The sequence below is a fragment of the Acinonyx jubatus genome, chromosome B3 (assembly GCF_027475565.1).
Source record: "Acinonyx jubatus isolate Ajub_Pintada_27869175 chromosome B3, VMU_Ajub_asm_v1.0, whole genome shotgun sequence".
Lineage (NCBI taxonomy): Eukaryota > Metazoa > Chordata > Mammalia > Carnivora > Felidae > Acinonyx > Acinonyx jubatus.
This window is the reverse complement of record NC_069386.1, coordinates 35,390,080-35,402,155: the sequence shown is the minus strand read 5'-3', so window position 1 is coordinate 35,402,155 and position 12,076 is coordinate 35,390,080. Positions and strand designations below refer to the sequence as shown.

At 42.2% G+C, this 12,076-nt stretch overlaps 2 protein-coding genes across 18 annotated transcripts in view; one reads left to right on the top strand and one right to left on the bottom strand.

The window, feature by feature from the left end:
- The window catches only part of LOC106980589 (translation initiation factor IF-2-like), a 65,406-nt gene that overhangs the window by 29,427 nt on the left and 23,903 nt on the right, over window positions 1-12,076 (bottom strand). For 9 of the 11 annotated variants that reach the window (XR_008299078.1, XR_008299071.1, XR_008299074.1 and 6 more), the window contains one exon: window positions 11,602-11,770. The gene's annotated coding sequence lies outside the window, so the exon portion shown is untranslated. Of the gene's footprint in view, window positions 1-4,607; window positions 4,864-8,862; window positions 10,497-11,601; window positions 11,771-12,076 lie in introns of those variants that run through there. The other 2 variants (XR_003423171.2, XR_003423172.2) reach the window with 2 other exon arrangements.
- Window positions 1-12,076, top strand: part of KIF23 (kinesin family member 23) — a 26,991-nt gene extending 14,915 nt beyond the window's left edge. For 2 of the 7 annotated variants that reach the window (XM_027067640.2, XM_053223810.1), the window contains 13 exons: window positions 1,168-1,247; window positions 1,333-1,452; window positions 1,678-1,804; window positions 2,142-2,300; window positions 3,619-3,776; window positions 4,435-4,608; window positions 4,840-5,019; window positions 5,313-5,624; window positions 8,708-8,938; window positions 9,811-9,893; window positions 10,073-10,151; window positions 10,775-10,845; window positions 11,581-12,076. In XM_027067640.2, coding sequence (XP_026923441.1) covers window positions 1,168-1,247; window positions 1,333-1,452; window positions 1,678-1,804; window positions 2,142-2,300; window positions 3,619-3,776; window positions 4,435-4,608; window positions 4,840-5,019; window positions 5,313-5,624; window positions 8,708-8,938; window positions 9,811-9,893; window positions 10,073-10,151; window positions 10,775-10,845; window positions 11,581-11,596 — 1,790 coding nt within the window. In that variant the 3' untranslated portion in view covers window positions 11,597-12,076. Of the gene's footprint in view, window positions 1-1,167; window positions 1,248-1,332; window positions 1,453-1,677; window positions 1,805-2,141; window positions 2,301-3,618; window positions 3,777-4,434; window positions 4,609-4,839; window positions 5,020-5,312; window positions 5,625-8,707; window positions 8,939-9,810; window positions 9,894-10,072; window positions 10,158-10,774; window positions 10,846-11,580 lie in introns of all 7 variants that reach the window. The other 5 variants (XM_027067639.2, XM_053223809.1, XM_027067642.2 and 2 more) reach the window with 4 other exon arrangements.

Genomic DNA, 12,076 nt, shown 5'->3' with positions numbered 1-12,076 from the left:
AAGAGGAATCATGAACCATGGGACATTATGGAGGCACAGACGAGCTCTGTGTTTTGAGAGGTAGCCAAGGATGAGAGCATGGTGGGAGTTAGCTGACCTTAGTCAAGGTTCTAAAATGAACAAATTGCTACGTATGTGGGAAGGGGGAGTCTCTGCAAATGGGATCTCCTGCATTATAGGAGGCTTAATTAATCTGTCAGACTTGCCTTGGCTCAGAAATCCAAACAGAGTGGTCAGAAGTAACAATTATGCTGCCCAAGGAATCCTTGTCTGGATGTGGAAGGGACGCAGTTAGCTGGACCCTAAGACCCATGGTTGTTAGAAACACGAGGCCCTCCGGGTGCAGGGGACACTTCAGTGCTGATGGAGCCAACTACAGCCTGAAATTGTCATGCTGTAGAGAATATGTTAATAGAGGATATTAAACATCTGCATCTAATACACTCTCTCACAGAATTTAAGATTTGGAAGAAACTTTATGGGCCAGGAAGTGTAACGTTGCATTCCTTTTACTCTAGAATTCTTGAGGGATGGGATTTAACCTCTCCCGAAACACTGCTATTATAGAATGTTCCTGCCAAGCCATATGGGAGTGATCTTGAAATTAGCCACTATAACCTGTTATTTGTAATTTCCTATAGTATTTCTGGGTTTTTTTAGTGTTGATTTTTTATTTTTATTTTTTTATAAAATGTTTATTCTTGAGAGAGTGAGAGCGGGGGAGGGGCAGAGAGAGACAGGGAGACACAGAATCTGAAGCAGACTCCAGGCTCTAAGCTGTCAGCACAGAGCCTGATGTGGGGCTCGAACTCAGGGACTGCAAGATCATGACCTGAGCCGAAGTCTGATGCTCAACCAACTGAGCCACCCATGCGCACCCGTGTTTATTTTGGCGGGGGGGGAGGTGGGGGTGGTGGCGCAGAGAGAGGGAGACAGGGAATCTGAAGCAGGCTCCCGGCTCTGAGCTCTGTCAGCACAGAGCCGGATGATGGGCTCAACCCCCAAACCATGAGATCATGACCTAAGCTGAACTCGGATGCTCAGCCAACTGAGCCACCCAGGCACCCCTCCATATATTTCTATGAAGTAGGGATTTTATAGGCAAACAGACCACACTCTAGCTACTTTAATGTTTTCAAATGTCTTCTGTCTCTATTTTTCTGTCAGGAAACATTAACCAGTCATTAATGACACTAAGAACATGTATGGAAGTCTTGAGAGAAAATCAAATGTGTGGAACTAACAAAGTAAGCAACAGCCTTTCATCATTTCTGTAGCTTTGTTTGTACGCACTGTTTGGCCTTATATATTTGGATTTGAATTTATTTACAGATGGTTCCATACCGAGATTCAAAGTTAACCCATCTGTTCAAGAACTACTTTGATGGGGAAGGTAAAGTACGCATGATCGTGTGTGTGAATCCAAAGGCTGAAGATTATGAAGAAAGCTTGGTAATTTTAACGTATTTATCCTATAAAGTCTCAGAGTTTCTATGGAGAAAACAACTATTTGGATGTGAAGAATGACATTCTAAATATTTTTAAAATTGATACAGAACCATTAGTTACGGAACTAATGACCAATCTATTATTTCATTAAGTAATTTCTGAAGAAAGGCTTGGATATGTTTATTTAAAAAAAAAATTTTAAAACCTCCCATTTGTCTTGTATCTTAGCAAGTCATGAGATTTGCAGAAGTGACCCAAGAGGTTGAAGTGGCAAGACCAGTAGACAGGGCAATCTGTGGTTTAACTCCTGGAAGGAGATACAGAAACCAGGCTCGGGGAGGTCCAGTCGGAGACGGTATGATTTGGTGTTACATCATGTGCACGTTTGTCAGTCTCTCTTCAGATGTATTTTACATGAGACAACAGTTTACTTCCCTTCCTCCCAAGAACGAAGGGGGGGGAAATTTTCTGAACCAGAGTATAAATGAGATTTCTTTTGTTACATACTGTAACTTTCCCCCCCACTCTTCCTTTTTTTGTAATTCATTTTAAAGGAAGTATGATTGTGACAACTCTAAGTGCATGGTTAATTGAACCGGGGGTTGGGGGTTCTAATCACAGTGTTAAACTTGTTTAAATAAGCTCTTTCTCTCCTGTGTAACTTCTTGTAATTTTTTTATAATTCAACACAGAACCACTGGTTACAGAAGTAGTTTTACAGAGTTTTCCACCTTTGCCATCCTGTGAACTTTTGGATATCAACGATGAGCAGACTCTTCCCAGGCTGATTGAAGCATTAGAGAAACGACATCACCTACGGCAGATGATGATCGAGGAGTTTCACAAACAATGTAAGGGCCAAAAGCGGTCTGCGATCATTTCACCTCCGGAAATAGGCAGTGAATCAGAGTTCTTTGGTGGGGCAGATCTTTAAGGAAGGGTTATTTCTGCACTTAGTACTCAAGGCATTGTTTAATTAGACTGACAGGGAACCTTCCCACAGATCATAAAACGAAAGAGGTGGGTGGGTGTGTATACGGTCCCTTTTTAAAATTTACACTGATGGACACAAAAGAGTGGAGTAATAGCTACTTTGTTTTTCGTTCTTACTAGTCACTTACTTGCAAGGCACTTCACGTATATTACATCTTTTTTTATATATAAAATTTTTTAGTTTTTGTGTGTGTGTGTGTGAGAGAGAGAGAGAGAGAGCACGCGCGCATGCAAACGGGGGAGGGGCAAAGAGAGAGTGGGATCTGAAGCAGGCTCCAGGCTCTGAGCTGTCAGCACAGAGCCTGACCTGGGGCCTGAACTCATGAACCGTGAGATCATGATCATGACCTGAGCCGGAGTCGGATGCTCAACTGACTGAGCCACCCAGGCGCCCCACATGTATTACATCTTAATAACTGTCTTTGGGTGAATTACTTCATCATGTATTTCTTACTCTCCATGTCTGCACAATGGAGATTTTAGTTGTTTTATCTAGGAGGGTGTCGTGGGGATGAGATGATTTATGAAAATCATGTAGAACAGCGAACAGCCTGGTATGTAGTTAAGTGCTCGGAAACAGATCAACAATTTTTATCATCGTCGGTTCATTTAAATCTTCGTAAGAAAGGTGTGAGATGAGTGGTATTTATATCCCTGTCTTGAAATGAGGAAATGTGCTCAGAAAAATTAAGTAACTTGTCAAGTCCCACAACTGATCCTAAATCCAGTTTTCGCACTTGTTTTGAAGCAAATGACTTAACCTATAAGGGTTGACAAGGGAATGTCATAGTGCAAAATGAAAGGCCCAGTGTTTTCCAGTGAAAAACAGCCTTTAGGAATGTCTCTCATAGATTTCTTTCTTTCTTTTTTTTTTTTTTTAATTTAGAGGGAGAGAGGGGGGGCTGGTGGGGAGAGGAGAGTCTTAAGCAGGCTCCATGCTCAGTGTGGAACCTGCCTCAGGGCTCGTTCCCACAACCCTGGGATCATGACTTGAGTGGAAATCAAGAGTTAGATGCTTAAAGCAACTGAGCCACCCAGGTGCCCCTCACACTCTTTATGGACTAACCCTCATGATTCGCTGACTAGCTACATTTTACAAAGTACCGACTAGTAAAAGTTGATTCCACCGGTCATCTTGGAACTGGAGTAAACTTGGCCTGCATGCTTTTGTTTCAGCTATTACTTTCAAAGCCCTGTTGCAAGAATTTGACAATGCTGTTTTAAATAAAGAAAACTACATTCAAGGAAAACTAAATGAAAAAGAAAAGGTGATCTCAGGACAGAAGTTGGAAATAGAACGGCTGGAGAAGAAAAACAAAACTTTGGAATACAAGGTTTGTGCCGGCATCATTCATGGGCGTACGTGCTGGCCGTTGAGCACCGCTCTCTCTGCCTTAGCTGTTCTGCTGTAGAGCCTCTCACCACTGCGTTCTTACTCGCCCTCGCCTCACCCCAAAGACAGGAAATGGGAATGAAAAGCATTCAAGGGGTAATAATGCTCTTTAATTTTATGAGTCAGACTTTAGCGATCGATGGGAATGTTCTTGGACCAAACAGGTGAGTTTTCCAGAGGGCTCTCTCGAGTTCGGCTCTGCTCCTAGCTTGCTTTTTGACTTCTGGTGAAGCATGTTTGCTCTCATTAACTGAGTGTCATTTAGGGGGTGCCCATTCATTCCAGAGAAGCCCATCTCAACCAACACAGTGTTCTCTGGTCTGAGAACAGCCTAAAATAGAGAATTCAGGTCTTACTCTCAGGGGAAACTTATTTTCACACAAAGTCGGTTAAAACATCTTTTCTGTGAGAAACTCGTTTAAAAGTTCTCGCTTCTAGGAATGGAGGTAGGAATTCAGGTGAGAGTTTAAAGGAAACTGCTTTCTCCCTGATTTTTCCTCCCACAACTGTGCCCGCCTAAGCAAATTCTGCGAGCTTATTTCACGGCTACGTGCAGTGTCTGTGTGCCACACGCTGAACAGAATGGTCTGCTTCCCCAGATTGAGATTTTAGAGAAAACGACTACCATCTACGAGGAAGACAAGCGCACCCTGCAGCAGGAACTCGAAGCTCAGAACCAGAAGCTGCAGCGGCAGTTTTCTGACAAACGCAGACTGGAAGCCAGGCTGCAAGGCATGGTGACAGAAACGACAATGAAGTGGGAGAAGGAATGCGTGAGTGTCGCTCCTAGCGTTCCGCACTCGCGTCCCCGGGGGAGGGTGTCCGTGGTGGTGACGGCGGCTCCAGCAGCCGCTGCCCGCCCTCGCAGCTCCTGGCCAGCGACCTGGCCTGGCGAGCGCGGGAGGGACGGGAGGACTGTCGTTCTTGGCAAACGACGCGCCCGGGTGATGCGCTGCGCCGTCTGGTGTAACTGAATTAGATGTGTGTCGCTGTCGCCAACCTAGGAGCGTCGGGTGGCAGCCAAGCAGCTGGAGATGCAAAATAAACTCTGGGTCAAAGATGAAAAACTGAAACAACTGAAGGCTATTGTTACTGAGCCCAAAGCTGAAAAGCCAGAGAGACCTTCGCGGGAGCGGGACCGGGAGAAAGTGACCCAAAGAGCCGTCTCTCCGTCACCAGTACCTGTAAGTTATGTGGTTGTGGAGTAACCCGCACTGGAGAAAATCGGTTCGGATGAGGTGACTTTCTATGATGAGCACTTGTCGTTTATATTACTTAACTGTGTTTCGCCAACTTCTCTGCATAAATATCTCTAAATTTAGCCATCAACGCCAATTCAGTGCATTCGGTATAAAAATTTTTCTAACTCAGTAAAACGAAGTCTAGAGTTGTCTTCGTGTGCTAAAATTATAGAAAAGCAGTGAACTGTTTCTCTCAGCGTTTGTCTCGCTCATTAACGTCTCTTCCATTTTTTTAGCTTTCTAGTAACTATATCGCTCAGATTCCCAACGGCCAACAACTCCTGAGCCAGCCGCAGCTCCATAGGCGCTCTAACTCTTGCAGCAGCATTTCTGTAGCTTCCTGTATTTCGGAGTGGGAGCAGAAAATTCCTCCGTACAACACACCTCTCAATGTCACATCTGTTGCAAGGCGTAGGCAGCAGGAGCCAGGACAAAGTAAAACTTGTGTCGTGTCAGACAGAAGGCGAGGGCTGTACTGGACCGAAGGCAGGGAGGTGGTTCCCACATTCAGAAATGAGGTAGAAACAGAAGAGGACCGCTGCTGCAGGGTTAGTGCCGGCATTCTCTTCAAGTACTGTAGCCACAGAGCGTCATCTTGGGGGCTTTCGTGTGGCGGTTGTTTCTTTTGTTTTTGGTGTTTTGCCGTTTTGTTTTTTCATGATTTTATTTTATTATTATTTTTGTGTGCGACTTGATTCAGAAAGCTCAACGGAAGACGGGTGAGCTCCAGTATAAAGAAGGTCTAATTTTTCTGTTAATTTCTTGGAGAAATCACCCTGAAATTGAGGCCTAGCTCTTCAATCTGAAAAAGCTGTAACGTATCTGGTAACAGCAGCCATGCCAAGGAACACAGGTCAACTGGGCTGGCCCGGAGCAATCGTGTTTTCCTCCGCAGTTGCTCCTAAGCACTCCAGACCGGGGTGCGAGTGCTGAGGGCGGTTTCCATTGGTTTTTCCTTTTGGTTTCCTTTCCTCAAATTTTTTGCCACTTTTGACCTTTTGTTTTTAAAAATGTTTCCTCAAAATGTTTTCTATTTTGAAAAATCTCCAACTCAAAAGCTGAAAGAATGGCACAGTGGCTTCCTTCCCCCTTACCTGGATTTACCAATTATTATCTATATAGATATGCAATCTTGTTTTCCTCAAACTTTTGAAAGTCAGTCATATACTTTGTGGTGCTTCATCCCTAATGAGGGCTGTCCTGTATAAACAGTCTTTACCAAACCCAAGAAAGTTCACATTAATTGAATAAATATCCTCTATTTTTAATCCATGAGCCTAACAAAGTGAATGCCCTGCAAGTGCTTATTATCTATCTTTTTTTGATTTTCATGACATTCAGTGTTTTTGAATACCCCAGGTCTGTTGTGAAACTACTGAAGGTCTGCATGTCCAGTAGTTGCTTTTCATCTGAAGAGCTTTATCTCGATTTACAAGGGCTTGGCCTCAGTCAAGGGTGTTTAAAGTCATTCCTGTTTAAGTTTTCTTAAGGATTAAGATCAACTTTTTACTTTGAATCTGAATAAATGGGCCAAGCTAATATAGTGAATTTATATTTAGTAAAATTTTAATATGGCTTTTAGAATTTTTCTTTTAACAAGTTAATAGTATTTGCTTTAGCTTTTCTTGTACAATTTAGGTACAGATAAGCTTCATTTGGATCACCTGTACTCCTGATTATTCAGGAATAGTGATGAATTAATTGCAAGGTATTTACCAAGACCCTGCACAGATGTGTTCTAAAGTCGGAGTTTTTTACTTTGCAGATTTTGCTTTAAACCTTTCTAGGGAGAAAATCATGGTGATAGAGTTTCTGATCGAGTCTAATAAATCCCCTTTATTTTTCATGAAAGTTTACAGACTGAACACTATTCAAGGCCTGCTTGTGCCTGGTCAGCATTAACGTGTTATCCAATTTGGCTCTGAGATAACTTAAGAGGATTTACTAGCGATCCTTTAACTTCTCGCTTAAAATCAAATCTCTTTAGAAGTGCAGCAAAGTTTAGGCTGGTATCTACACATCTAGGTTTACTGGCCAAAAATTAAGTCAGGTGGACTGAATTTACACTACTGAAGTGTAAATTCGAGAAAGAAATTTTAAATATCTTCGAGTAGGTGAATGATAGTAGACTGTAAGAACTGCCTTTCTGAAGCTTGTTTCATAATCTATTTACTGCCAAACGTGTTCAGGAGAACTATCACCTTTGCTAAATGGTAACGACGTGCAAGCTGAACAGATTGTGAGAGAGCCTGAGGCCACTTTAAGAATGGGAGGCTTCCTAGTTGCTTTGAGGCTTGGGCATCTTGCGTGGCAAACTGCCTGCCCACGTTCTGTAGCAGCATCATTTCCCACCAGCGCTTCTGCTGTTGCTTGTGCTTTTTAGGGGAAACGCTGCCGTTCTCCAGACAGGCATTTTATTTTTTTAATGTTTATTTGCGTGTGTGTGTGTGTGAGAGAGGGGAAGGGAGGGGAAGGGAGGGGAAGGGAGGGGGAGAGAGAGGGGGAGGGGGGGGAGAGAGAGAGAGAGAGAGAGAGGGAATCCCAAGCAGCCTTCCTGCTATCAGAGCAGAGCCCGACATGGGGCTCGATCTCACAAACTGTGAGATCATGACCTGAGCCAAAATCAAGTCAACCGAGTCACCCAGGCGCCCCAGACAGGCATTTTCAACGTGGGATCTGCATAGGCAACCAGCTTTGAAGGATTTGGCCTGTAACACTGTTTCATTTGCTTTTAGTTATACAAAAGGAGACGTTTGAAGCAGTGGGTAGCTCTGGAACTATGTCCTGTGTGTGAGATACCTTTTCTTAGACTGAATGTGCTAAATTTAACTTCCCCAAATTTACATGATAGTTGACTGGAAGCGACTAGTTTTTTATTGTGTGACCGATGGAGACTAATTTGATACTGTATTTTTAGTTTGGTTCTTAGAACCTTCATGAAATGTTTGAGGAAAAATAGTTGGTATGTTTTAGCCATCACTGTGTTTGAACTTTTCATGAAGTTCTATTTGAACTTTTAAAGTCTCAGAAAGTACTCAGAAGTAGTTCTTTTACGTTCTCTTGATCATTTTATACATAGAATTCTCATTATACCTTATGTTCTTTAGCATTTTGTACATACAGGCCATTAGCTTTCATTTTTTTGTCCGTCTCTGTAGAAGGAGTGTTTTCTCTTTTGTTTAGAGGCCTGTGCCATGTTTAAGGCTTTTACTGACCTTATTTGGAGCCTTTAACACAGTTGTGGACCTAACAGATTACCTCACAACGACAGGCACAGATAACAGTTTTGATCAAGAATGTAAAATGAATGGTCTTGAATATACCACCTACACAGGAAAGCCTAGTAGCATTATCAGAAGTTTTCCTTCCATTTTGGTTTGTTGAAACGGAAGCTCCCTGGCAGAACGTAGAACATACAAGATGGTTTTAAGAGATGTTTGTGGGTTTTGTGTTTAAATACAAAGAGAACATTTAAATGATTTGAGTAACATATTTAGCTTTTGAAGATGTTTGTGCATTTGTTTTGATATGATCATCAGCTAATGTAGCCAAACCTGCTGCACTTCTAATAATACCCTTAAATTAATTCTGGGTTATGCTTGTTTCTTGATTCCTCTTTCAACCTGATCAGAACGCACCACCAATTCGTCTCCGACACAGACGATCACGCTCTGCAGGAGACAGATGGGTAGATCATAAGCCTGCCTCTAACGTGCAAACTGAAACAGTCATGCAGCCACATGTCCCTCATGCCATCACAGTATCTGTTGCAAATGAAAAGGCACTAGCTAAGTGTGAGAAGTATATGCTGACCCACCAGGAACTAGCCTCCGATGGGGAGATTGAAACTAAACTCATCAAGGTAAAAACAAATTTACACAGGACGAAAAACATACAAAATGTCAACTTCACAAAAAACCACTTAATCTTCTATTCCTTTGATGGCACACAGGCGGTGTCAACGAAGATAAATGGGTGTTGATATGACCTTTTTGACCTTTGTGTTTGTTCGTTAGAAAACTAACTGCTCAGGCTATGAATCTGCTAAACTACAATTAAATCGGCTGCTCTGTACTGAATGAGGCTCAGATTCTCCGGATCCTCTGTTAGAGGATCCTATTATATACTGTAATTAATATAGTTTAACCACTACTTTAAAAGTAAGCCCAAAGAACTTGTACCATTTGTCAGTTCCAGATAAAAAGCCCACATTAAAATGTGACCTATCAAAATTTCTTATTATTGAGCTACCCAGAGCCCTTTCCCTTCCCTTCCTGTAGAAAAATTTTCCTTTGATTGCAGAGTCAATGAATAATTGGGGAGTAAAAGGCAACTGGGAAAAAACGTTTTTCATATCAAATTTAATTTAGATGATGATTCTTAGTATAACCAGAGTTACAAACACGACTGTACTGTCATTTGAAAATGAGGGGTGGGGTATACCCAGAGGAAAGTATAAATGCCTTTGAACATTTAGAAATTTCTGGTAGATTTCTTGATCCTTGGTGTGGTTTTTATAGAACAAAAAGGAATATTCTGAAGAATGTTACTGATGATACTGCATTGGACTTTTGTTTAGTGAGAGATAATTTCTGAAGTATTTTAATAGTACAGACCCAGCAGTTAGAAACACCATCTGGTTTTGTGGATGGGACTTTATGGGTTTATGGAGAATCTCAAGTTCAATCACTTGGGATATCAAAGTGTAATGGTGACCTTTTCTCTTGACTTCAGGGTGATGTTTATAAAACAAGAGGTGGTGGACAATCTGTTCAGTTTACCGATATTGAGACTTTAAAACAAGAATCGCCAACTGGGTGAGTGACCATCAAGGGCTATTGTTTTCTTAGCTTGCTTATTCTTGCAGAACACAACATCCTATGAAATGTATCATTAATTATCTGAAGGAGTGTAGTGATATTTCCCTATTTTTAACATTGTTCCTGTTCCTGGACGCAAAATAATTGTTGCGTATTGTTTCCCCATTTTTCTGTAGGCGAAAACGAAGATCTTCCTCGGCAGCACCTGCCCAACCAGATGGTACGGAGTCTGAATGGACCGATGTAGAAACAAGGGTAGGGGTAAATATTTGTTTAATAAAAATAAGGGGTAACCTATTTTTAACCCCCCTGCTTATTGTTTTTCTGGCTCTTGGAAGCAGCTGAGGTCGGATCTCACACTGCCAGTGCAGCCTGTAGTTCTGTTCCTAGCAAACCTGCCAAGGGACTCATGCTCGTTTGGATCGGCTCTCATTGGAGCTCTTTGGTTCAGAATCCTTGTTTTCAGTGTAGAGGAATAGGGCCCGAGAATCAGGTCAGAGAGCGTCACTGCAGAGTGACAAGAATTCACATCAAATTGGTGGGAATCTTCACACAGGCACAACTTCCCTGTGGAACTGTTACTCCTGATGAGAGGCTCCCCTGGAAAGAGCATGGGAAGGGCAGGTGGTGTTAGGAGGCCATTTCTTCCTCATCTAAACCGAGGAAATTACCCAGATGATGTCTACGGACACTTCGAGCTCACCATCTTTGTGGCTTAAGTCAAATAAACTGCAGATACCTGGTATTTTAGCATAGCTGTCTGGGCTGCACTAGAAAGCAATGTGGGGTGTCACCTTGGCTGAACCCATCTGAGCAGAACTGTTTTATAGACTGCACAGAGGAGCTGATCTTTTCCTCTTCTGTAATTTTCCTATCAGTGTTCTGTGGCTGTGGAGATGAGAGCAGGATCTCAGCTGGGACCCGGATATCAGCATCACGCACAACCCAAGTGAGTCCTGACCACTGGGCCTTTCTGTGTGGCTTCTCCCTTCTCCCTACCGTCCACTTTAAGGGGACATTATGAGGTTTCTGTTTACCCCTTGGAATATCTGGGTGCTTTGGCAGACTGCCACAGTCGGTGCCGAGAACCTCAGAAGGCTTGGGAAGAGCAGTAACAGGAGGTGATGGAAGATTGGTCACTCTTATTCGTACTTTGCTAATGCTCATAAAGCTCTCGGAGGCTGAACTGAGATCACCCATAAGGAGGGGAGGCTGGAGGCTTTAGTCAGGGATGACAGCAATTTCTGTAATTCATTCCTTCTGAACATGCCTCTTGGTCTCATTATAGTGGTTAAGTGTTCAGTAAAATAAAACGGGGTGGCCGAATTTACGGTAGGGGAAGGAATCACACATTTCCTTCTGTTAAATGCATACCCCATTCTTTTTCCATGTTAGTAAAACCCTTTCTTTTCATCTGTCTACCTATACATGTCTGTGTGTCCATTTTTAACACAGGTATCCCTCAGGCAAGTTGGAAAAGTACCGCAGTAGGATAAAGGCGGGAAGTCCTGCTTTTAAAACTTAATATTGGAGACTCATAGTTTATAACTGTTACTTGCTATCTCAGGATCTGAACTTTCCCATGATAAAAGAGTTCTTGTAAAGTCTTCCTAGGAGATCTAATTGCTATGGATGTATCACTGATCGCAAAAGTCAATACTAAATGCTGGCTTTCACATTTTAGGCGCAAGAAACCTTGACTTACCGGTTTCAGTAATGAGAGAACATTTTCATTCGTGTTGGTGATGTCTCCAAGCAGAGCCAGCAGTCTTCAGAGTCACCCTGTAGAACTGCAGCTTTGTTGAATACCACAGACCTCAGATACATCAGATGCTGGTGCAGATCAGAGATTCCCCCGAAGTTTCCAAAGATATCTAGGATTCAGCACACTTTTTATATTATATGCCTTGCCATGTGAACTTTTTAATAATGCTATTATTTTGTATATTTCTTGTATACTTATAAACTAATTCACACAAGTGTTTTGTCCTAGGTGATTAAGGAAAAATATATTTAGATCACACTTTTTTATTGTGACTTTTCCAGCTCTTGTCTGAATACTTCTTAAGGGTTTATAAACAAATGCTGCTATAGCTTAGCTGCAAGAATGCACTTTAGACATATTTGGGAATTCAAACTTTCAAAATAAAGATGTCAGTGACTGGCCAATACTAAAACCA